The sequence below is a fragment of the Calonectris borealis genome, chromosome 3, assembly GCF_964195595.1.
Source record: "Calonectris borealis chromosome 3, bCalBor7.hap1.2, whole genome shotgun sequence".
Classification (NCBI taxonomy): Eukaryota; Metazoa; Chordata; class Aves; order Procellariiformes; family Procellariidae; genus Calonectris; species Calonectris borealis.
This window is the reverse complement of record NC_134314.1, coordinates 73,702,345-73,728,612: the sequence shown is the minus strand read 5'-3', so window position 1 is coordinate 73,728,612 and position 26,268 is coordinate 73,702,345. Positions and strand designations below refer to the sequence as shown.

Here is a 26,268-nt window from a genome sequence, read left to right as displayed (position 1 = left end):
CAAAAATTCTTCAGCATTTGTGTAAAACCAATCTCGCCTCTTGAAACGTGTAAGTAATAGCTTACAAAGCCGCCGGGAAGGCAGAGCTCTCTCTGGCTAACATCGCCCCCAAGTGGCCTCCTACCGGCCCCTGGATCGCCGGGGATGCTTGCAGCCATAGCGAAATGAAATGGAAAGGGAGTCATGCCCCATCAGATCTGTCTTTTGGTATTAACGCAAAGCGTTAGCGCCTGTAAAAGGAGCAATTCTTAAGATTCAAAGTAACAACCCCAAACTGCAATATCTGGAGACAGCACAGGGAGGCAGAAAAGTGACCAGTTTTATGCAATGCTTTGCAACTTTAGAATCCCTTTCCTGTAGGACTATTAGCCATACTTATTCATAAACAGGAGCAATGCTACAGTTACAGTTATTTAATTTAAATTTACAATTAAAACATTTTAAGGTCTAACATGATTTCATATTGATAAGAAGATGCTTTGATGTCTGACTGGCCTTACAGTGCCCCTCTGCAAAGTCTGCCTAAGAAAGGGATATTTTGAGAAATCGGTTTACAGTGAGTTAGCAATACTTCTGCTCTCTAGCGCTCTCCAAGATTGACTTGACCTCTGAAGTCATATGCTGGGTTGACTTTTTTTTCTGATGATTCTGCAGCATGCAAATAATAGCTTTCATCTAAAAGTTTTGTGACCACACATCTCCACAAAAACTCTTCTTGTATGCAAGCTAGAGTTTTTTTGTTTTCAAACTTTTTGGCACAGTCGTTTTAGAATATTTGTACCTTTCTGGCATCATGACTCAAACTATGTGCCAGCAGCTCTTTCTGCATTCAAAAAAACAAGCAGAAGGTATTCTGGCCACAAGTATCTGCTGCTTTGCTTTAAGTGTGCGTCACAGAGGCTGACAGAATTTCAATTTAGGAAAGACTCCTTTTGATTTCCTGTAATGCTTGACTGAATGAAAAGAGAAATTGCCTCACCTGTTGCACATGTAGCAAAACCTTTTCATATTTATGCATTTATGTTTATGAGTATTTATACTATGCACAGGCTGCATTTTCTGGTTAATTTTTTTTTTCTGCAAGGTAAATGAGATATCAACAATTCACTGCAAAAAAATATACATTGCTGTGTGTCTAACTTGCATTGTCTGATTTGTTTGTATTCATCTTTGTACAAAATCCTGATTCAGAAAGCTGAATTTTATATTAGCTGTTTTGCAAGTACTGCTTGCAAAAATACCATGTGTCATTAAAACCTTTGAATTGGGAGTTTTGTGTAATGTTTCTTTCTACTTACAATGCTAACTTTTTCAGACTGGACTGTTTGCTCCTGTCCCCACTATCACGCCTAGTAAAGCGGGGTTTCTGCCACAGCCGAGTACCACGAAATCAGTAGATAAACATAGAAGGTTTCATCCTGTCTGGTAAAAAGCAGGAAAACAGAATGTCTTTCCGTGGAGATGAACAAGCAGCTCCTGTCAGTGCCTGTGTTCATTTACCGAACTGAAATGGTTCAATCCCTTTCAGGAGTCCAGCCCTGGGGTCATGCCGGGTTCTCCGCAGTCGCCGCCGCCAGACACTGACTCCCTGGACAAACCCAAGCTGAAAGCCGGTGGCTCAGTAGAGAGCCTGAGGAGTTCCTTAAGCGGTCAGAGCTCAATGAGTAAGTTCGGTTGTAATTGCGTTGCTCCATTTCTGTGGCTTCAGGGAGCAGAGATCTCCATAGTAAGCAGAATCAGAGAAAGTCAAAGCAGAAGCAGTGGTTAAAAAGTAGAAAGGCTGATGGGTTAGTCATTAAGGGCTTACAAAAAAACGTAAGCTCTTTGGTGCAGAGATGATCTTTTTTGCTTTGTGTTTGTACAAAGCCCTGAAAAAGTGAAATCCTGCTTTCTGGCTGGGTCTGCTGGGTCCTGCTATTATAATATAAACGATTGGAGTGAGAATTACAATCCTTGGCCAGTAGTAAACAGGCTCATCTTTACACTAGATTTCTCCTGGGCACTCCTGATGGGCTTCCCACCCTGCCTCCAGAGAGATCTTGAGGTTCTCTCATTAACCACTTAGAGGAGTATTATTTAAAACCTCTCTGGTTAAGATTGTCTCTATGCAAAACAGAGCTTAAATGGGACACAGATGGTGTAAACTTGCTTCACTATGGATTACTGACCGATAGAAACCAAGAACATATTGGAAAAAAAAACTGAAGAGAAAGCTCCATTTTTAAATAACTGAAAGTGTGTTCTGAAAATCATCCGCTTTTGGGGTTTTTTTCTTTGGGTTTTTTGGGTTGTTTGGTTGTTTTGGTTTGGTTTGGTTTTTTTGTAATATCAATACAAAGTCTTACCATAAAACCAAATTTCTGGACATGAAGGGGATTCTGGAACCCTCATGCAGGATTCAGAGCTTATTTTCCTCACACTACTATGCTTTTTTTGTGGGCAAAACTTCCCAAGATGACATCTCCTGTGATGTACCATAGATGAGACACTAGTTAAACAGCTTCTCAGTTAAATATTGAGGAGCTGAATTTGGGAAAACAAGAGTGCAAAGTAGATTAACTAACTCTCCCATCACATGTGTATATAAGAAATACCAGCATTTAAGGATTTTTAACTTTATTACCACGTTTTGTAGAAAGAAGGCCCATTTTCTGTCTTGCCTCTGTTTGTTTCTGAACCTTCTTCACAAAGAGATTCTTTTTTGTGGACTGATACTATGTCTTTCACACAGGCGGTCAGACGGTGAGCACAACAGATTCCTCAACCAGCAACAGGGAGAGTGTGAAATCAGAAGATGGTGATGATGAAGAGCCTCCTTACAGAGGACCTTTTTGTGGAAGAGCCAGGGTTCACACCGATTTTACTCCAAGTCCTTATGATACAGACTCTCTGAAGCTCAAGGTACCAGCTGTATCTGTTTTTAAGGGGTCAAGCATTTATTTTGGTAAAATTCTTAATTAATAGCTCTTTGCAAGAACTATATGATTCTTAGTCTTTTAATGAGTTTACATGTGTTTTTTGAAGCCCTTTAACCTGTCTTATACATTTAAGATTTGCTTGAATTATAGCAAAATGTTATAGAACATGAGTAAGTATTAGTATTTCTCCACGTCCAGGGAAAGACACTTGCATCTTCCGTTTCTGGAAAAATAAAAATGTGCCACAAATTCATTTCCATTTGCAAGGATTTTGTTTGAAAGATTGGAAAAATACTTTTGTGTGCCACAATGAATTAATACATCAATGGAAAAATTTTCAAAATCCTTGGAAGAAATGTGAATGCGCCTACATATAGTGTCTCTTAAAGGCATTTCAGTTAATATAACTTGTTTTGAGCTAACATTGAATTACTTTGCTGACTGTGAGTTATCGCTCCCCTTTAATTTTTCTGGATATCAGCTTTTATTATTTTTAGTTGTGCTGTATTCAGTTCAAACTATCTGACTCCTTACATTCATTACTTAAAATTCCGAGGGCAGCTAATTCCTAGTAAAGCAGATGTACGTAAGGTAATCTCTTTAAGGACAGAAAAACAGTTGTGCGTCCATTTCCTTGTTATGGTCAGGAGCACATTAGGAAAAGCAACAGTGTTGCACGATTCCTTCTGCATATGCCTCCTTTCCTCAGGAGATCTGATGTGAGATTGTGCCCATATACACTGAGCATATTTTTATTTGCACCAATTTCAGATAATTGCACAGCTTAGAGACATTTGTACAAAACAGCAGTGATGCACTACTGGGGTGTAAGCGGGTTTGTGAATCTGGACAGTTGGGGTCCATTCCAGGTTCTTTTGTTGACTTGCTCTGTGGTCTTAGGCATATCACTTAATTCCCTTTTCTTCCATTCGTAAAACAAGTATAATCAGGCATCTTTGCAAGAGCTGTGGTTAACCCTTTGAAAACTAAGGAGTGTGGTCCATTCTGTGTACATCAAAATCTAAGAGAAAGTGGGTGTGTTTGCTTGAGTATCTAGCAGAAAGCATGCCTAAATGGCCTTCTTGCTTCTTTGGTCTGCAGAAAGGTGACATCATTGATATAATCAGCAAACCTCCCATGGGCACTTGGATGGGCCTATTGAACAACAAAGTTGGCACTTTCAAATTTATCTATGTGGACGTGTTAAACGAAGAGGAAGAGAAGCCAAAGCGGCCCACCAGGAGACGCCGGAAAAGCAGACCACCCCAGCCCAAGTCAGTTGAGGATCTCTTGGATCGGATCAACTTAAAGGTCCAAATTCTCTCTTTCTGTCTACCCTTCAGTTTTGCTTGTGGGAAGGGGGCCACACTTTTGGAGTTACTAGTTTTGAAAGCTGCACACCAGAGTCATAATCCTAAGGATTGTGACACCACTTAGCAGAATCGGGTCTTAACTGCAAAGTGAAAATAGCTGAGGCCAGGCAGAACTGCCAGTCAGGCTTGATGAAGTGCTGCAGGCTGCAAGTTGTATGTACTTGGAGACCGTAAGTCGTTGCATAGTATGACTACTAGTTAACACACTTCAAAAGCAAGCAAAAAGTGTAAAATAACAATAGTTACCCTGTCTTTAAAGAGGAAGTTTTTTTCCATGTTTCTGTTCAGAAGAGCTGGGGATAAACTGGTGCGGCTGTCATTCACCCTTTGTACTTCTCCCTTCATACAGAGCTGTGCCATATTGTGCCTCTGGTTAGGATGCTACCCAGGCCATTTAATACAGTGCATTCCAAATACAAAAATATGTGCAACGTTCTACTTCTGGCACAGCTACCTTCCTGAACTCTGAGCAATGTTTATACAAGCTATAATCCTATAATTTTGCTGTTATGCAGTGGTTTGCATTTGCTAAACTACTGCTTTTTTGCTGGTCGTGAAAATTTCTTCTAATATCTTTGTTGACAAAATAAGTTGAATAAATATGTTGTCTTACAGCTCTTTTTTTCTCCCCCTTCTCCTTTTATGCAGGAGCATATGCCCACTTTTCTGTTCAATGGTTATGAAGATCTGGATACCTTTAAGCTTTTAGAAGAAGAAGATTTGGATGAACTGAACATCCGAGATCCTGAGCACAGAGCTGTTCTCCTCACAGCAGTGGAACTTCTACAGGAGTATGATAGTACGTGGGATGTTTGAGATTTTCGGTTTTACTAGAGCTCTGCCAAGAACCTTGTGAAGCCCTTAAAGCAGAAAACTGGTTCCAGGATTTTGATCTTTTTTTTGCTCATCTAGTTATTTCCAGGGTAATCCTGTGTAAAAAAAAAAAACGTAGATTTTTGAGGAGTGACTTAAGACTTGCATTTGTTCTGCCAGAATTCTTTTGTTCACGTAAGCCCTGCTACCCAACTTATTCAAGTGATGTCAAGTGTACAACACATAGCCTTTAGAATACTGATGTTCAGGAATAAATCCTGAGATAACCTACTCAAAATAAGAAGCTGATGAGGCATGGAGAATAGGAAAGAAGAAACTTTTAGACTAGAGGGAAGAGATTGAGGTTATCAAGGGTAAGAAAAAGATCAAAGCCCAGAGGGCTGTGGAGAAGGGTAGTGTGAATTAAACTTTCTCTCATTTTACCTGCACATGCATATGATTCTTCATGCAGGATTGTACAGGTACCTTCAGGTTGTACACATGACAACATAGTGATTTTCAAAGGGAGAAAATAGATCAGTCAAGTGCAAAGAGTGAAAGACAGTGACCCAGCTATCTAAGGTGCAGCAGTGCAATTCTACCTGTTGTACAGATGGTCTCAGGCAAGTGGTTGCAAAGATGAGGGAAAGCAGAGTAAGCCATGGCAGACAAATTCGATGGTATCTTTGCTGCACAGGAGGAAGTGGGGCTGTGCCATCCACGCAGTAGTCATGATAGAGTCATGGTAGAGTAGAATCATTTGAAAAGCAAGAGTAGCTTGAGACAGGAATTTAGATGTGCTCAATACCTAGTTGCAGCAACCTAAGACAGTACTGAATTTCCCCTTCGTCCCTAAGTGCCAGCAGAAGTTTAGTATCCCACTGAGCAGAATCAGTGGAATGGATTGTGTGAGGGCTTTCTCAGCTGCTTCTGTGCAAAATCCTATGTTTTATTTTAAACTGCCATAGCAATGCTTAATTCTGTTCTAGAGAGATGTGTGGTTAGTATTGCTAGACAGTGCTGTGTGGCCTGAGCTTTCACTGACATGTAGCTTTCTCATTCATTTCATTTCCCAAAGAGGCATCCACACTTTCTCTGTCCTCTTCTACCCCCCAATAAAACTGTAATTGCAGAATTAGATTCTTTTCACTTATATCAGAGTGGCTTTTCATCACCTAATATGAGCTTCTTTTCATTATTTGCAGACCTATTTAGAATGCTCACTTCCCTGAAGTAATAATTTTTTTTAGGGCCCTTCAATTTTGGTTTGAAAACTTGAAGAACTATGTGATGTGGTGGTTGGAAAGTATAAATTCCATCTCCAAGTCAGGGTGATGAGGAGAAGGAGAAGTGGGGACCGGACAGCTGGAACCTGGGAGGGGCAACAGCACTTAGTTCTACCCCATAATTACCTTACATGTGCTGAGAATAGGAATTGGAATAGTCATTTCTGACATTTTATTGCAGGGAGAAAAAACAGCATAAACTGTATGCGTGCACCATGAAGTTGGGTTTCTGTATCTTCAGCTCCAGATTTAGTTTCTTTACAAAATATGATTTCTGACCAAACATTCTGGGTAAATTGCTGGAATCCAGCCTATGCAGCCTGGATGGACCACACTTGAGTGTTGGCTCTTTGTACAGACCAAGGAAGGAGGAAATTTTTACCACAAGTCTCTCCCTTGTCCCTTCCCTCTTTGTTAGGGGACAGTATCTAACTTTGCCAGACCCACTCCTGATCCTTCCTCTTGGTCCCTTCTGGAAAGTAGGTCAGGGTTAGGATTTTATTCCTTTTTACTTGATTTGGTTCTTTTCAGTGCTTTTTGCTTTTGTTTTGGGTGTTGGGGTTTTTTTAAGTCTGAGACAGAACTTTGACACCATCATTTTAAATACATTTCCATGGTTGTAAGTTGCAGGACTTGGCCCCAAGGGAGCTGAGGTGCACACGCAGTCCATTCTGTTTTCATTATGTACCACACTGCTCCCTCACACTTGTGCTGAAGCTGTTGCTTAATCCTTTACCAAAAGGGATGAATGTTTCCAACATTTGTGATGGCTGTTCCTAATGCTCACTCTTTTCTAAAACAGTGATCTGATGCAATTAATACAACAGGGAAGATCATAGAATCGTAGAATTGTTTAGGTTGGAAAACACCTTTAAGATCATCAAGTCCAACCGTTAACCTAGCACTGCCAAGTCCACCACTAAACCATGTCCCTAAGCACCACATCTACACGTCTTTTAAATACCTCCAGGAATGGTGACTCAACCACTTCCCTGGGCAGCCTGTTCCAAGGCTTGACAACCCTTTCGGTGAAGAAATTTTCCCTAATATCCAATGTAAACCTCCCTTGGCACAACTTGAGGCCATTTCCTCTTGTCCTATCACTTGTTACTTGGGAGAAAAGACTGACACCCACCTCACTACAGCCTCGTTTGAGGTAGTTGTAGAGAGTGATAAGGTCTCCCCTCAGCCTCCTTTTCTCCAGACTCAACAGTCCCAGTTCCCTCAGCTGCTCCTCATAAGACTTGTGCTACAGACCCTTCACCAGCTTCGTTGCACTTCTCTGGACACGCAAGTTAATGGTGTTGGAAATGGAAGGTTGAGAAGTTCAGCCGGATTTTCTATTTGCCTGTTTTTCACTGTATTCTCGCATCTTCTAGGTAACAGCGACCAGTCAGGATCTCAGGAGAAACTTCTCATTGAAGGCCAAGGCCTAACCGGATGCTCTCCTCGGGATTCTGGCTGCTACGAAAGCAGTGAAAACCTGGAGAATGGTAATGGTGACAGCAATGAGCGTTATAATCCCTGCAGCCTTTTTTCAGTAGATAACTTCATATGCTTTCTGCTGCTATTCCTAGCTAATACAAGCTACTTCATACTTGACTTTCTCCTTTGTTCTGTCTGCTTCTTTCCCTCTTGGCTTGAGCCATTGGTTTTCATTGCTACTGTTTCTAAATTATTTATTTGCATTGCTAGGAAACAGATTTCACAAATCATCTTTCTTTTGTGGTCCTAAGGCAACAGGCATTCTTACTGCCATTCCTGCCTTCTCCACTCCCTATCTCATGCAACCGTGCCTCCTGAGGCTTGCACTACTTACACTCCGACAGCCCATGTCTAAGGGACCACTGGCAATGGAGAAGTCACTGAGCTCCACTGAGATTAGGATTCTTCTAAACCCATACAAAAACTGTTCAGAAAAAATGTTCTCTGTTTTAGGCCATATTTTTGTGTTTGCTTGGGTTGCATGTTGCGTTCTCCTCTGATCAGAAGCCAGCTGCAGAGTTTTAGGACTTTTTAGTGTATGAACACTATAAGTTAAATTAATTGAGAAGTTGGCAAGGAAATAAACTGTGAAAAAAAATGCTTATGATGTCAATTTCCATACCTTATCTTGCAACAGTGAAAGGTGATGCACTGAAAAATTACCAAGACAGATGATAATAGAGATCACTCTCTCTGTTCTGAAGAAATCAGGTTGTTGAGTGTGCTTTACTTGAGGGATGGTGTAAACTTGTCATTAGGGATGAAATATTAAAATACATGAAATTGGTTTGAGTTTGGCATTATCACTCCAAGCATTTGAGCCATGGCTTGGCCTCAGACTGCCTGGTTTCATCACTAACATCCAGCAAAAACAAGAAACCAAGAACAGAATAAATAGATACTGTACGCCCCTTGTAGTGGCCATTTTTCCAATTTAAAATATGAGCTAAAGATCTTTCTCTTAGTATGTGCATCTTCTGTCAGTCTGCCACTCAGAAATAACCATTTATTGAAGAAAATTGCAATTTGCTTTGAAGCTGAATGCCTGAAATTGGCAATATACTGAATTCCTGAAAGCAGAGAGAATTTTTTTCTTGAATATGAATCACCATACAGTAGGCATGCTGGAATATAATCATAGCTAAATATATAGCATATGTGACAATTTTCTTTCCTTTTTATCTCTAAGTGCCCTCATAACGATAGCTGTAGCACTGAAGTTAAATTGCTGCCTGTACCTTTTCCTTATTTTAACAATATAATAAAATCTTTAGAAAGCAATTGTCATTGCCTGTCTGCTTAGATACTTACTATTATATTTAAACTAATATTTCTGTCTGAGTTTTTTAGAATGTGAAATACCACTGATGATTTTTGTATTGCTTTTCATGTATGGCTTGCTGCATTTCTGCATCATTTTTGCTCACAAATGCATTTAGTGCTTGTTTTGAAAACCATTATGAAAAGAACATTTGGTATGGGATTCATTCAGAGATTTTGGCAAGGCTGGTTAATCTGAAATGTGCTCCACCTTCTTTGCAAAGTTCATGGACCATAGTTGTTTATATGCATATTGTTTTCAAAATATGTTGGGTTTTTATCTGTTAAAATAAGGGTAATCATTTGTCTAGTATAAACATCATAATGTGCAGATCAGCAATAATAAACTGCATTTCATATAGGCAAAATGCATTCTGAGAAGAAATTGGTCTTCAGATTTTCTGGGGGATGGTTATACATGATATTTTGATGACTAGTGGAGTGTCCTGTTTTGGGCTGATATTGAACCTTTTGGCATCAGTTCAAGATTTCAGAGCTGCTCTTAGATTTTGGCTAGAAAATGGTTTGCTATGTACTATGGCAGTGGTACAGATGTATCTTTTATGGGTACTTCTTAGGGTCCCGCTGCAGAAATATTTGGGTATTCTCATAGGTATCCACAATGTACTTACAGCAGCATTGTGATTTTATTCCAATTTACAGAGAGCAAGGAACATACAGTTTGTGACCTATTCAGTGTTAGACAGGAAGAACGTAAAAGCAGAAAGCAACCATCCGTGATCAGACCATTAGTCCATACAGTCCAGTCCTCAGTTTGAAACAAGGCAGAGAGAGCAAGCTCTCCTTTAGACTTCTGACAACAGTGCAGTTATTGGGCTTGTTTTACATGTAAGCATCGTCTGTCTGAGACGCATTTGGAAACCATATCGGAAATCTAGTTCTCACAGGACTGGCCAAAAGCAGATAGCTAGAGAACAGTATAGGAACAGAGCAAGCATATTTGATGCTTCCCAGGGTACTCTTGGGGAATGAATCATTTAAGGACTTAAGGACTTCAAAAACTGGGTACTGTTTCCTGGCATTCATCCATTTTCCTGAAAATGTTTCTCTTTATGAACATCCCTGGTTTTCCTTAGAACCTCCATAACGAACAGTGTCTGTGTATACTCCTTCTGTCATACTCCTTCCCAAGTCATCTCTTTTCTAGTCTGAGAAGGCCTGTTAGTTATTCCTTATAGGTCATTCATGTCCCTGATCACGCCTGGCTTCTTTGAACCTTTTCTTGTTGTGCTGTATAGCTTTTTTAAGGAGAGAAGGGGTGTGAAGAGATCAGAATTGCACATGCAACGTGCAGAGCTGAAGAAGCAGACAAACCATGGCTTTATCAGGTGGGATAAGGGTGTTCTCTGATTTGTTCAGAAACTGAAGCCCAGATTTCCATAGTGCCAAGTAGGCATCCTAAGCACTTAAGTGTTCGGTGCTAATTAGTCAGAAAAGGAAGCAGCAGAACAGGTGGCCACATTGCCTGATGTAATGCGCATTTCTACTAGTTTATAATCAGTAAACAAAGCAATGAGTCTACCGTGCCATCATCTTTGTTGTGTCAACAGAGCTGTTTGAAATGTACACAAAATACAGCCACAGAAAGCAATGCCAAAATGAAGTTAATAAAATCTGGGATCTGGACAGGCCACTGAATGCATTCTGTGTCTGGTTTTGAGTACTTAAATTTCTGAGGACGATCTTCCATACAGAAAAAAGTACTAAGAGAAACACTGAAAATTTCTTGCTGTAGCTTTGGTACCTCTGGAAATACTCCCAAGATAATCTCCTTTCTTCTGAGGCAGATGATGACAAGGAATTGAAAAGTTCCTTCTCTGTATTCTAATAACAACAAGCATCATGAGAGGTGGAGAGTGCTTTGTCTAACAAAAACTGCCCCATAACATTAAACAAAAGAGTTAAGTATGCCTGTAGCTTGAACAGAACCTGGAAACAATATAAACTTTCTATTTGTTTTGTGTAAGGACCACCTTTGTTATCTTAGTTTTCACCCAGACACCTGTGTCCTTCTTGCACACATTTAAATCAGAGATGCTACTGTGGTTGACAGCACTATGAAAGGCATTAGTCTGCTTAACTGTACCAGGAAATCATAAGAATGAATTATTAGCAAAAACGCTAACATTAAAAATGTGTTTTAAACCTTACTAGCTATACAGGTTTTTTCATTTTTTTTCTGAGATAGGGAGGGAATGTTACATTTATGCACATTGTTTATATAGCTCTCCACTTTGTGAAAACAACTTAAAAACATATTTAAAAGTCTGTTTTCAGGAAATACTACCTTCCTTTCTTAATGTCTTGGAAGAATAATGAAGTTACACTTGGCAGTCAGGAGGAGGGAAGGAATAGCTAGAAAAAGAAAAATCACAGCTGCCCTCCTAATATTGCTCTTGACTTAAATCTATGTAAGAGAAATTACATTCTGAACCCCTGTCCTTTGTACAAAACAGTAGCATTGAACCCAGCACTTTTTTTAAACCATTTTGAAGCAGAGGGCTTAAAGGTTGCATGTTCGGTTATGTATTTTATAGACAAAAAGTTTTGAACTTCTTCCCATTCTCTCCACATTTGTATTTTCATGCAAAACAGGGTTGGAATGAACTAAAGATTTGATTTTCCCAAAATTTTTCTTTTCTCATTTTTCTTGGTTTTTTCTTCTTTCCTTTTCCTTCTCCTTCCTTCCCATTTCTTTTTTCCATTCCCAGGCTACCAGCTTTACACAGAGATACCCCATTTCTAAAGAAATGAAATGTTGTTTACTAGATACCCTTATGGCCTCAGTAAGAGCTTATATTGCACAGTAGAAGAATTTCTCACAACTTTTCTTTCAGTGTTGAGGTTCCTGAGTGTGCTTTCCTAAAACCAGTATAACCCCTGATCAATATTTCAGATTGAAAAGAAGGAACATGGATTTTGTTATGTGAGCTGTGACAGGAAGCCCCAGACAATATGGTGAATTACTGCACAAGTCAGATATGTACTAGCAAATATGAATAATGGAAAGAGAACACTCCTTTCCATACTCATTACATATTAACATTAGTGCCTGAAGGCACTAAAAAAATGAAGGTAACATTTCTTACACACGTCTCTCTAATGTGGTTGTAAGTTATTTTCAGAAGGTGGTGGCCTAGCTGCATGGAAAGGTGCAGGCAGAGAAGTCTTTCTACTACTTCTCTGAGCTACCTGAACTCAAGGTAGTAGCAAGGGAGCCAACTTAATGCATGATGTGTCCTTATTAGCATTTTGGGGAAATGATAATACTTAGCTTGAGTTGAACTGTGAACCATAGAGCTTCTCAGAAAGGAGTTCCTGTATGCTTGCATTCATCCTTGTAGGCACACCTTGATTTTAGACAGAATAACTTTGCTGGCATACCAGTAAATGCAACAAACTTTTTTTGAGGGGAATGTTTGCCTTAGTTCTCTTTAAATGTTACCTCCATTTTCTTTGCTAGTTTTCTGGATACTTTGTCTTTTAAACTGCTTGAGCAGAGAAAGAGGCAAGAGAAAGAGAGAAAGCAAGCTATTTCTCTTTTAGGTTAAACACATTCTTTCATTCATATTCAAAGCGAGCAGTGTATATTATTCAAAAGCCAAGCATTGACCTTCTTTCAGGATAAAGCTTTGAAGGCAAGCTGTATGAGAAGAAAGCATCTATTGCTAAAGGTACACCAGGTTAATTTAGTTTCAATGAAGTTAGCAAAACTTCTCAGATCTCTAAAAGTAACTGGTCCCTTAATTGGCAGCTATTGATTGCCTATTATTACAGACTTTTGATACCATTTAGCCAAATCTTTTGGTTTGGGTTTTTTGGTTTGTTTGTTTGGGTTTTTTTAATTGGAAAAAGAAATTTCAAGCTTTATCTATCTATCCTGATTTTAGAAAGCTTGAGGGAAAGTATCCCTGACACCCTGAAAACAATAACTGTTCAGGTTGTGCTGTCGTTCTGAGAGGCTGTCATTCTGAGAGGTCACCTGCTTTGAGACAAATTTACTTCTGCCTTGTTAAAAAGAAAATAAAAAATCTATGCAGTATTTGAGAAATGACCTTGCATTTCATACTAATGAATGCTCTAATGAGCTCAGTCCCTTTGATCAGAATTTTTCTGTCAAGCAGATTTGGTGGACTTGACTGTTTAAAATCAGTGGCGCATATCTCATAAAAATATAAAATAAAGCTTACAAAGAACATATGGTTCATGTTGATTCATGCCATTTTGTCTTAAATGGTTATAATAAAACACCACATCTCTAAGACCTTCCACTTCGATGAAACACTATGACATGAGAATAACACTAAGGTTAGTCGCACTTGAAACTCCCTTTTGAAACAGTTCTCCATCTCATAGTATAAAACCTTTTTCCATAAAACTCTGCTGTCACTAAAAGTAACTTTACAAAGGGCCTGATGCAAAACCAGTCTTCCAACACTTTTTTGCTCTCTGGTTTGCCATTACAAATAGTTTGCCGCTCATTTAAAAGATGAAATAACGCTATTGGCACACTTTGTAATTAAAATGAATAAACAGGATCTTTTTTTTTTTTTTAAAAAAAAAAGCTTTCCTGAGCAATCTAGTAAACTTCACTAGAAGGTGAACATAATTATTGATATTCTAAACAAATTAGAAAAGTAGAAAAAAATGGTAGGTCATTTGAGTTATTTGGGGGGGGGTCAAACCAGTTCATATAATGGGTATAGGGTATCAGTTCTAACTGTAGGATATTTCTACGTTGAAAAAGGTTTACATAAGCTAAACCTCAAGTTCTGCAAATTGGGGAGTAGGAGGGATATTAAGTATTTTAAATGTATTTTCCTTACGTGGTCACGTTTACCAGTTTCTTCATTAATAAAGCTGAAGCTCACAAATTCGTATGCTTAAAATGGCACTGATTTCTTGTACATTTAGAGTTAACAAAAAGAGTAAATCATTTTGTTTCAAAGGCGTTTAGAAGTGATCCATTATTTATACTGCAGGTTTTGTTTTTTTTTTTTAATGGTGGATTATGATTTATTTGCTTCTAGGTAAAACTCGACGGACCTGTCTTCTGCCCTCAAAATCAGCAAGTGAGCATAGCTTTAAGGACTTCAGCAGAAACCAGCTATCAAATTATCCTACGCTTCCACTGACCAAGTCAATAGAAGCTCTACAGCAAGGGGAAAAAGAAAACCGGTTAAGTTGTGCACATCGTGCTCTGAAGAGCTCTGTCAAACCTCCAGCTGTTACGGGTCTGAAGAAGAACCGAAGAAGTTTACCGGTTGCTGTCTGTCGGAGCTATGAAACTCTGGATGGCCCCCAGGGTGTAGATACATGGCCAAGATCTCACTCGCTGGATGATCTCCAGGGAGAAACCAATACTAACCTACAGGACGCTAGCAAGGAAGTAGGTTCTTTTCCTCAGGATTCACAGGATATAGCAAAAATGGCAACTGGCTCTGCCCTGCCGCCTCAGTCTCGTGGAGGCAGCTGTATGGTAGATGGCTTGATGGCTAAGCAGGGTAAAGGAGCTGCTAGTTTTCAGAAGGGAGGAGCTAAGGAATTGAACTGCTCTGTAACGGAGACTGCAGGTGGAAAGCCTGCTCCGTTCCTCCTGAAAAACTGTGACGCTCAGCCTGCCTTAGTGACGCATCTTGCAACAAGGACGCCTCTGGAAATACAAAGTAAAGGCTTTCACGATCTTGCACGGGCTGATTATGCTCCAGTCCTCAAGGGAGGTTTAGAAGCTGAGCAAAAAGGCACAAATGAGGCAAGAATGCAACCAAAAAATCCTTCTCAGCCACCACCTGTCCCTGCCAAAAAATGCCGAGAACGCCTTTCTAATGGATTATATCATCCTCCCATGACTGCAAGTGCGAACCATTCAAGTCTAGAAGCACCATGTTTGCCAGTAAAAAAGACCAGCTCATCCACTTCCATTGATTGTCACGGAGTACCTGTCCATAGGACATCTTCTGAACAGGAGCCCAGTACCTCTCCTAGCCCACTGCCACCCTGGCTGTCGGAGCTCCCAGAGACTGCTAGTGTTCAGCAGCATGTGATAAAGCTAGGTCCTACTTCAGCGAGGAAAGTCTCTTGTAGCAGGGGAATGGATCTGGAAATGGTAATAGAAAACAAGTTGCAGTCTGAAGACATTGATCTTACTGAAGAACCATACTCTGACAAGGTAAGTGGAGGACATTGCTTCAACGTTTTTATTCTAGTAGCGTTCCAAGGTATAGTCTTCCATTTATTGTATCTGCTGTATTTTCGTGAGTAACCAGTCTAGTTAAACCGTAAATCATTAGACATTCTTTAACTATGTTTGTCTTTACTATCAGGCCTTAAGCCTACAGTAACTCTTGTGTTGTGGGGGGGCTGAGAAATCCAAGACTTATTCTGAACCTTCATCTTTTCAGGCCACTAGTACCTTGGTGGCACTGGGCATGGAAATGTCTCTTTCTCTGCAAGTGTGGGGAAGTACAGCTGAAAATGGAAGTCATGATTAGATTTTATGCTTCCAAGAAAATCTGAATTGATAGCATAGTGATTAGGACATCTTTTGGGGAAGGAGGGAGTCCTAAGGTCCAGTCCTTCCTTTAGGGATTGCTTTTTCAGTTTTCAAGGAATCTCGAAGAAAGCTCCTTCTTGCTCCCATCCTGCACTTCTCTTTATGTTTGCATTATTTGGTCTGTGTTGATACACTTTCATCTATCCTCTCTCCTTTGTGTCTGGCTGGGAACATTCAGCATGGTCGCTGTGGCATTCCTGAGGCTTTGGTACAGAGGTACTCTGAAGACTTAGACCAGCCTGAAAAGGATGTTGCCACAAACATGGACCAAATCCGGGTAAAGCAGCTGAGGAAGCAGCATCGCATGGCAGTGAGTATTTCCATAAACCCAATGTTCTTATTTTTAAGCAGACTTTTAAAAAGGACTGACTACTGGTAAAGGGAGATACCTGCAAAGTCCTGCTACAAGAGTGCTCCTTGTGTTGACCCAGCAGGTACAATGTAGATGGGGGTACTACAGGGGCAGGAGGTACATCCCCCTGTCCCAAAGAGGGCAGTTAGTAGTTGAAGTTCTCTTGACTGAAGTCTTGAAAGTCTAAGCAGACTGCAAGCGGTGGTAACAGAGACTTGCTCACTAAGGGTGGCATGTATTAAAAGCTTCTATATCGAAATCTGAAAGGTTTTACACTCCTTTTTCATTTCTTAAACCATACTATTGTCCACTCCTCCTCAGCAAAAGCAGGAGGGGGAAACGGTCAAAAGCTTTCATGGCTTTTTATAAGAGAACTTGTTCTGTCTGAGGAGGTAATAGGCAAAATCGGTATTCTCTTGCCTTACTGAGGAATTAAATGGATCACCCTGGAAAGTCTTGTGACTGGGTATTTTTTACTGATCTCAAACTAATTCAGAATGGCACATGGTGGTTGCCCACTGCATCTGCACTGCCGACTGCTGGATACTGCCCACTGCATCTGCACTGCCGAAATTGTTGCTGTTGCTCCTATGCCAAGTGATCTTAGCCTTTCAACCTACACTGCTCTCATACTGACGAATGTGACGTGAGAGAAGTTGAAACATCTGCTATGAAATTCTACCAGCTTGGAAGAAAAAAACAAAAGACGACTTGCTGTAAGACAAGCAGTTAAGTTTAACACTAAGGGTTCTTTTCTTTTTTTTTCTTTATTGTCCAGATTCCCAGTGGAGGGCTCACTGAAATTTGCCGAAAACCTGTATCCCCAGGACTTATCACCTCTGTATCTGACTGGCTGATTTCCATTGGTCTACCTATGTATTCCAGCCTGCTCACAGAAGCAGGATTCAACACACTGAGCAAAGTGCCTTCTCTGTCACAAACTTGCCTTCAAGAAGCTGGCATCACAGAGGAAAGGCACATAAGCAAGCTCCTGGCAGCGGCAAGACTCTTCAAACCTCTTGATCCAGAGGCAATTTAATATGCTCCATAGTGTGGCATTGCCTGGTCGAGAATCCACTGCTTCTTCCTGCACCAATATTGCTCTAATTACTTCACATAGCTAAAGGGATCGAGGAAGTGGCTCCCAAGGACAGGCAGATACCTTCTTCAAAGGATATGATATGTTTCTATTGCTGTCTTTGGCAACTGAAGGAGAAGAGAAGCAACCACCAGGTAACATAGACGTGGTACTTCCCTCCCCCCTCACTCCCTTGTAAAGTATTCTTATTTCATAAAGTGCTAGGGTTGGCCTGAGAATCAGACAGCTTCACAGAATTAAGGGACCCTTGCACATTTTCCTCAAGTTTGTGAAAGTAATACTAGTAATAGGCCCTGTTTCTATGGAGAGCTCCTTAGGTTGGGGGTCTTCTGTACATCTAGGTTCCAGGTACCTGGAGTCAGTCCTAAAGTCCAGGTACAAGCCAAGGTGCAAATTCCAGTAGAAGCTGTTTGGCAAATGCCTTTTGTTTATTTTAGCAGTCTAGAGCTAAACACAAACCCCCCGGTCATCTTCGTTGTTGCTTGGTATAGGTCCCAATACGCCACAAAGCCTTTAGCTAGGCCAAAGTTAATGGACTGGAACTAGTTTTCAGTATGGTCCATCTCTGTCACTCCAATGCAACTAACCCGCGGAGAGTCAGAAAGCTTCTTTTTATTTGTACAGAGCTGAGGTCATTTTTATAACTGCTTTCTAGCAATCAGCTTTTTATTTGCCTTAAAATAAGCTTTTAAGCAGTTACCTAGTGTTCACTTACCTGTATTCATGTTTCCCAAGCCTTGTTTCAACCTGTCACCCTTAAGCTGCACTTAGGGTGATTTCCAGCTGAAGTAACTTCTATAAAATGCCTCATCATAACACCTTCCGTGTTGTAGAGATGCTTTTACAAATGCAGGGTTATGCTAGGTTTCGGTTGTCAGGCTAACTTCTTGTTCACTACAGTCTGCATTTACTGTTGTTACTAAACTGTTCCAAGATATACTGCCTTGTATATATGTAACTGCTTTTCCTTTTAATCATATTCTGTGTACTGTGTTATATTGTCAATCATTATGCTGCAGCTTTGACTTGGTATCCTGACCATATCGATTCCAAACAGTGGGTTTCTGCAAATGAAAATTCACTTGTGGGAGATAAAATGCATCGAAAAAGCAAATCGTGTCCCATAGAAATCATCAGATCCAGTAAGTCCATTGCATGGACGAAAAAAATCCTATATAGTCTTATGAATTACACTGTGATTTTACAACAGTTGATATTCCTCATAATTGTGTGTTAATGTTACCTCTCACTGGAAGAGAGCACTGTTCTGGCATATGTGGTGAACCATTTTTCCATGATGTAATGATATTTTTCTGCCTAAATCCATGTAAAACGTTCCATTCGCCTATGTGGCTAATGACAGATTTTATTTTTCTATATGGGTACACATTTTATATACCAAATACAGATTATCATGAATAGCACATAACTAGCTTTTGCTTTGGGGTCTATATATGGTGTGTCCTTCAGCTTCTTGTAGCACAAACGCTCCACAGAAGACAGAGCGAGCTTACTCTGGCAGGTAAAGGGAGATAGTACAGAAACCTGGGCACAGGCCAGGACGTGTGGCTGTTTCCAGTATCAGTTCTGACGTCGACTTACTGTAAAAAACCTGACAAGGCACTTCACTGTTTGGTGCCTCAGTCATCCCAGCCTCATATTGCGCTAATGACACTTTTCCTGATAAAATGCTCTCAGATTGATGAATAAAAAATTGCAGTTACTTCATGATTCCTTACTATATATGGTCCTTTCATAGTCATGTTTTAAGTCAGATGAACTGCGCATTTTACTACGGATGATAATTAACTTGGCTCCTGGTAGAATTGATAGGTGTTAGGTTTACTTTCCTCATTTGATATTTCACCGCTGATCTACTGCACACCATCATGTGAAGGCAACTAAATCACTGATGTAACTTGAAACTGTTCTCAAGCAAAGCTCCTCCGGACCTGTTTCTGTAATGTTCTCCTTGATGTGTGGATAATCAGCATGTTCTAATATGACAGCATCAGGAAACATACAGCATAGGTGTTTTGCACAGCTGGTGAAAATCTAAAAAAAAAGAAAGAAAAAAGGTAAAAAAAAAAAGTGTTTTTTAATTATGATGATTTGTGTGTTGTTCCTCTCTGAGGCTTACATGGCGACTATCAGTAAGCAGGAGATGGAAAGAGTATTGAGACTTCCTGGGATTGCTGAACTGAGTAGAAGTAAGTAGACAGCAGCTATATTGGAGCAAGGGAAAAGTCCAAGCTGGCTATCTGCAATAAAAAAGGAAACAAATTTCCTCATGTTGCAGGGAAGGCAAGTCACATAATAAAGCTCTCCCATATTAATTACTTTCCCTTCTCTTAATAACAGAAGGAAAATTATGGGAATAAGCTGAACCTGTGTGCCAAACACTTTGTAAATCCATGATTTTCAAATGATCATGTAGCCCAGGGAAACCAAATCACACCCATCAGGACTAGAGTGAGCAGTTTGAGATTTGTGAGTTTTAATAGTTGCTTTGTTTTTCTTTTTAAGACTGTGGTCTGTGGTCTTACTTGAATTACAATTTTAGTTTATATTTTAATCTAAAAAAGCCTTAAGCCTCTCAGTGTTTGAGCTTCCCTGCTGTGATTTCAGTGACCTGTGGCATTCCCTGAGCAGGTGAGGTGGTGCGGTATGAGAGCCATAACCTCTTATATTTTCTTGCAACCATTCAGTGCTCTAAGCAGAAGTTTGCTCGTTGACTCTTGGCAAGCACGAAAGAAACCTGCTGCTGGAATCCTAATCTGCTCTGCTTAGGCTAACGATGTTAAGTATCTATCCATTGTACCGTTGTAACTCAAACAGCTATTTAACAAAAGAAGCAGCAAGCCCAAAATATTACTGAATGCCATCGTAACCCTAAGCCTCGATCGATAACCCTCGGTTGCTACCAGGTGGCAATGACTCCCGTAGTTCCCTGTGCTCTCTTGTGAGCCTGGCTTTGAATGCAAACTGGGAGCCTGGTCAGAAGCATTAAACATCGCATTATTCAAACAGGTCATCATCTCTAAGAGCAGCAATAGTGGTCGATTCACCAAGTCACAGCTGTGCAGTTGTACTGTATTATTTTTGGAATAAATAATACTTTTGGTCCAAGATACTTTTATGTTTAATTGACACCCTCTGGGAAATCAAAACTGTCAAGCAAGTTATGTAACAACTAACAAAGTTGCACTTTCTGTATATGAAATCAATATTTAAATAACTTATTTTTCTCCATTTGCTGTTCTTAAATGATGTAAGTAGCTGTAATATACCAGTACTCAATATATCCTGCAGTTTGCTTCAACCCAAGAAAGCTGTGTATTGTAAAGAAAAAAAAAACAAAAAACAAAATATGAATGTGTAAAGATTATTGTGCTGTTTCATTTAGCAAAAAAAATGGTTGACAAAAGGGTTTTCCTGTGTATCAAAACTTGTCTATAATTATATGTCATACTGTTCATAGATAAAAAAGTAAATAAATTTCCTTGGTCTCTCTCTTTCTTTGGTTGTTTTTAATTTAGCTAACCGATCTTCTATTTACTGGTCTGGTAGCACTGTCCAGCTGTTTACTTTCTTTGCTTTTGTATCCCAGGCCCTCTCCCTGCAGCTTACCAAGCCTGTAGTTCCTCACCTTGTAAGCACTCTCAACACATATCTACAGCGGGACAAAAAGGTTGTTAAAAAAAAAAAAAAAAAAAAAAAAAGATTAAAAGCCCTGATAATCCAGGACTAGAAGCAGCCCTCAAAATGTGATTGCGTGGGATGTGGATCATCACTGTCCAAGCTTTGTCTCTTACATCCCATGAATGTCCAGCTGCTGGGCTCAGGAAGATGTGTGTGAGAGGTCTCCCAGGTCTCCCCTTGGGAGCTTTTCCTCTTTGTAATGGACTAATTAAAAATTGGTGGAACCAGAGAAAGAGTGTATGAGTGTAATGCTCTGGAGTTGTAGTTACAGCTCTTGCCTGAAAGAAGAGATTTCAAACCTGGTTTTCAAATGCAGCTCCGCTTCGTTGGGCTGGCAGGGTGCCTCATTCTGGAGAGGGTGGCTGGGACTCCTGAGCAGCCAGGTAATCTCTGCAGTCTGTAATAAGGTGCCAATGTCCAGGTTTTAGGGCAAAGGAGCCTCAGGACATAACTCTCGGCACTTCCTTCTAGCTCACTGTAGTGACTTACTGCTTGGTGTGTTGCATTTGTTGGTCTAGTTAAATTTGCTGTGTAATTAATGGGTACGCTTAGCCACCTAACAGAGTGCTGGCAGGTCCACATGGCAACAGTGCACCACAGCTGGAAGTTAATCCTTTGTGGATTTAGTCCTAAGTAACAAGGGTAGACTGTGCCTGCATTAGTTGTCGTTAACCAGAAGCTTAACTCTGGGAATGACATAAAGAGAAAACAAACAAAAAAATCTGTCGTTTGGGTTGGATCCAGACAGCTGAATCTTCGGTTCCTCTCAGGCAACGCTCCCATCAGAACGGTACGACGTGGCAAACAGTTCGTGGGAATGAAGTAGCGTGTCAGATGTGAACTTTTAATTTCTCTCCTCTATTAATATCTTTCGGTTCAGCTGAGGACCGGGCCACCGCTGTGCTTGTGCAGCAGAGGGCACTGCTCTGCTGGCTGGAGGAGAGCCCTCGCCAGCCTCTAGGGACTGCCGCTGGCTCTAACACAGGCCGTTGCCAAGGGTCTCTCAAGTAACAAAACAGGAATAAAAACAAAACAAACAGTGCACAACATGAAAAGCCAGAGCGCTTGCCATTTCTGCAGCTGGAAGGAGTATCGCTTCCCTTCCAAGACTGCTATGGTCCAGGATTGCTTGGGGAGCAGCTGAATCACAAAGCCCCTATCTATTGCTCTCAGTGTTTTGCTAGCGCGTTTGATCCAAACGTGTGCTAACCACCATCGCCGCTGCCAAAACCAAACACCACCACCCTCGACACATACATGCCTATCCTTATTCGAAAAGTTCTCTCTCCACAAGGAAGTGTTTGCACCAGAAAAAGAGACCTGGGAGAAACGTGTTAAAATTCTTGCTACTAATACTTATAAAAAGAAACTTTATGCCCGAGCAGAAGGTTCACATGTAAGCCCACGGAGACTTAAAAGCTATGAATGTAATGTTACATATACCACCAGAGCTACCTCACGAGGCTACTAAAGGTTAATCGTTTAACATTCAGGAAGTAATATAAAGCAAAAGTCTTATTAGCTCCTAAGCTTGCTCTTTTGCAGGTACTGCAGCCTTTCATTGCATGGATGAACATAATTATTTTTTTCCTTCAGTTCTGCAACGCTGTTAGTTTATGCTGAACTTATGCCTGCATGACTGTGCTTACAGATGTAAGCATAAGGGGGATGTATGCCGACCCCAAAGCTCTGATATTACTAAGATTCTGTCATTTCCAGTGGGTTTGGGCCGTTTCCATGCAGGAAAATAACTTTACACACGTAGATGAACTTACAATATTCTACACCAAAAAAAAACCAAACCTCTTTAAAAACTTTGTAGGACGTTTATGATGGAATTAGTATGCTTCCAAAAAGAGCCAGACCAGAACAAAGCCATAGGTCTTATTTCAAGGGAACCTTGTTGCTTAGGCTGCTGCGGTTGGAGTTCATAAAACCTCCAGGTGCCTAAGGTCAAACAGAAAGACGCCTGGTGGGATTAGTTGCTTCCAAGACGAGACAGGTTTGAGTAGGAGAGAAAGGTGAGTCGGGATTATAATTTTGCACTTCAAACAGCCTTCTTGTTTATTGAATCCAGCCTTTTAACTTCACCATCTCTGAGACGAGTCCTGCATAGGCTTGGAGGTTCTAGACTTGGCTCTTCCGAGGTGGATCCCATCCCAGGTAGGCAGAGCACTTTGTGTCCCTGACAAGTTCTACATTCATTGTATGGGCATGTGCTATTCCGAAAGTCCCACGAGTTGTGTTTCTCCATTTAGCCACAAAAAACATATACAGCTGTGCAAGTTTATGAAAACAAGACCCGTATTTATGTCCACAAATCCTGCCTTAAGGGGACACACTTGAGAATTAGACTATCAATCTGCTACTACTTCTTTCGCTCTTTGGCTCCACTATAATACTGAATATATACTCACCAGGATCTAAAAATGAAAGTTACAGTTTTTTATATTTTACCGAAGCATGGGTAAGCTGTTATCTAATACTAGCATTCGCTTTTAAAGTTCTGATTTAAGTGGCTTGTTGCAGCTAGCCAAACAAAAACCCCACCACCTATGGCCAGTTCTCTGCCTCAAAGCGTGAAACTGAATTGCCTCTCGTGCAAGTTCAATGTTGATTAAAAACAAAATGCAATGCCACCTCAGCCTTACAGACAGCCTTTCCTGTACAGTACTAGCAGTGTTAGAATTATCTGTCTTTCACCCTGATGTCCACATGCCAGATTCCCCACTGGAACTAGCTTGGTACCGAGAGCTGAGGTTAGTTCAACTTCCAGGTCTTAGCAATTCTACAAAGCCAAGAAAAGGAAAAAAAAAGGCAGTATTGTGGACCATCTAATATACCCTGAGCTGCGAGTAATATTGTAAGTTACAGTGGCTACCTGAAAGCAAGATTAGCGATGCTGCTGAGACACTAAAACGCTATACACCTTTTTGTTTTCTTTTAGGAGCACCGAATTACCCGCCCTCCACAGGAGCTGCTGCATGCGGAAGACCGTATTTGCTGACAGCGACAAGCGGGACTGCTCCCCGCCCGCCTCCCAGCGCGACGCCTGCTCGCCACTGCAGGTCTGCGGCTGTCAGGGAGCGGCGCAGGCTGCACTTGCTTACGAGCATCAAATGAGGAGCATCAGAGAAGGTGCTTTGGATTTACAGCAGTGCAGTTTCTGAAGAGCAGAAGAATGGCTTAGATGAGCTCAATTACACAAATAAGCACCTACGTGCTTAATGAAGTCATCTAATGAAATGAGGTGAGAGATGAGAGGCTCTCTCAATTCATTAAGCCACCTCCCTTTGAGAGAGACTTTTTTATCCCCCAAGGGCTGGATTTAGCATATTCCTTGGAACGAATTGCTTCCTTCTAAGTTTTCTCCTCCACAACCTGATGGCAAAGCAGGAGAGGGTTTCAGGCTGCTTTCTAATATACATGCGAGCGTGAGTCAAAATTTGCCTTTTGGCACATAGGAAAAACCTCTGGAATGAGTCTAAGGTGCTCAAAAATTTACTCTTTTTTTTTTCTTTTGTGTGTATTTTAGCAATTCAGTCAGTCTTGTCTTGCTTCAGGAATATGGGAGGCTTCTACCTGCATCTGTGAGGATTCATGCAAGCTAACATTAAAAGCAATGGCACAAGCTCTCATGCAATACCTGTCAGTGTGTAGATATGCGTCCCCTGGAGCAGACAGGCGTCTGCAACACACAGTGTTTAACCTTGCAGGCAAAGCTTCCCAACCACAGATGTTTCATGCCCAGGAACACATACAAGAAACACATTTGTCTGTGCTTGTCTGCATAGATTCAGCCTCACTCCTTGCACCTTTGCAAGCTGCATCCTACTGCATCCTGCTGTCAAGTTAGTTGTTTGGCATCTGAGAAGACCAAAGCCAAGGTTTTGTCAAGTTCTGGTCTCCAGCTCATCGTTCGGTGCTCACTTAGGTGTGTGCAAGAACAAAAGTGGCTCTGTGATCCCTCGTGCAAGCAGCACCAGAGGTGTAAAGCATCACGGGGAAAATGCAGCTAACACGGTACTGATTTGGCAATTACCTCATCAGGGCCTCGCAAAAATCCCACATTCAAATGGGAAACAGAGGTGAGAAAACAAACCAAACAGCCGGAGGCCCTCCAAGCTGGTAACTATTTCTGCTCGTTTTTCCAGGTATCTACTTTGCCGAGCACTTGTGTAAAGTTCTGGGAAGTCAAGATGCTATTTGGAGAAGAGAAATTCAGTTCAATCGGGTAAAGTGAGAGAAGCATCCAGGCCAGATGCACTCTTTAATTCTGAGTAATGTTGCTTCTACCAGGAGCGTTGGGTCCTGAGGCACAAGCAACGAGAGGCCCAGAGAGCAGGAAGGTACGGTGGGTAACAGCGAGATCCCACAGACACCGTCTTCTTGATATAAGTGAAGTAAATCTAGATAAATCGTATTTAGACAAACTGCAAAGATCTGTCAGGTTGCACCCTGCGGCTTCTGCGAGGTTTGCACAGTGCCAGAGTAGGAATCATTTGATTTCTGTTATTTGTTTTCTATTATTTCCAATATCATCCCCAATAGTGTTCCTTACCGCTGTTCAGTACTGCGTGCGCTGTGGGAATGACATTTACGGGCTGTGCCTCTCCTCCTCCTTCGTGCCCTCCCAAGCACGGCAGTCCCTCCGAGCAGCCCAGGCGAAAAACTGGCTCCGGAGTATTCCTGGCATGTGTTTGCTCTGGCTGCGTTAGGGGCACAGCAGGAAGGAAAACGGATCAACCAGCTCATGGAACAGCTGAGGTGGTAGTGAGGATTACTGGGAGAGAGAGGAGGGAAAGAAGGAAGGGCTGGATGAAGAAACTAGTGGAAAGCTGATGAATGTCAGAAAAATAAGAGCAGCATTTCTACCTCCTGGGAACACAGAGGTCTCGCATTCTCAGATGTGTATCTGGTCTGTGTTAGACAAGGCTGTGCCGTGCATTTAGTGAGTTAGTTTAAGACGATGTTTTTCAAAGAGGAACTACCTAAAAATACATAAAGAATTGAAGGAAAAGAAGAAAGTTCTCATTTATTTCTAAACGCTTGGGGGAACTACGTGCTGTTATCCCCCAGCACAGGCGTCTCGTGGCTCAGGACAATGACTACCGGACAAGGCAAGACATCAGGCTCCCAGCATGGCCTGCTGCTCTCTGCTTCCATGCTGTTCTGAGCAGGCTGTCGCTAACTCCGAATCGCAACGGCGTCTGATTCATCCTTTCTCACACATAGCAGTGGGAACATAAAATAGATTGTTAGTTTTCCCAGAGAGAGAGTTTCTGCTCACTGGCTTGACTTATAAAGTAGCGGCTACAAGGTTTGCCATCACCATTGCATTAACTA

The 26,268-nt window shown here is 41.1% G+C and overlaps 1 protein-coding gene across 1 annotated transcript in view; it reads left to right on the top strand.

The window, feature by feature from the left end:
* Positions 1 to 19,503, top strand: part of SASH1 (SAM and SH3 domain containing 1) — a 126,763-nt gene extending 107,260 nt beyond the window's left edge. The window contains exons 13-20 of the mRNA XM_075146207.1: positions 1,529 to 1,664; positions 2,732 to 2,901; positions 4,020 to 4,229; positions 4,940 to 5,090; positions 7,770 to 7,883; positions 14,247 to 15,385; positions 15,948 to 16,079; positions 16,900 to 19,503. Coding sequence (XP_075002308.1) covers positions 1,529 to 1,664; positions 2,732 to 2,901; positions 4,020 to 4,229; positions 4,940 to 5,090; positions 7,770 to 7,883; positions 14,247 to 15,385; positions 15,948 to 16,079; positions 16,900 to 17,160 — 2,313 coding nt within the window. The 3' untranslated portion in view covers positions 17,161 to 19,503. The remainder of the gene's footprint in view (positions 1 to 1,528; positions 1,665 to 2,731; positions 2,902 to 4,019; positions 4,230 to 4,939; positions 5,091 to 7,769; positions 7,884 to 14,246; positions 15,386 to 15,947; positions 16,080 to 16,899) is intronic.
* Positions 19,504 to 26,268: the final 6,765 nt, after the last annotated feature.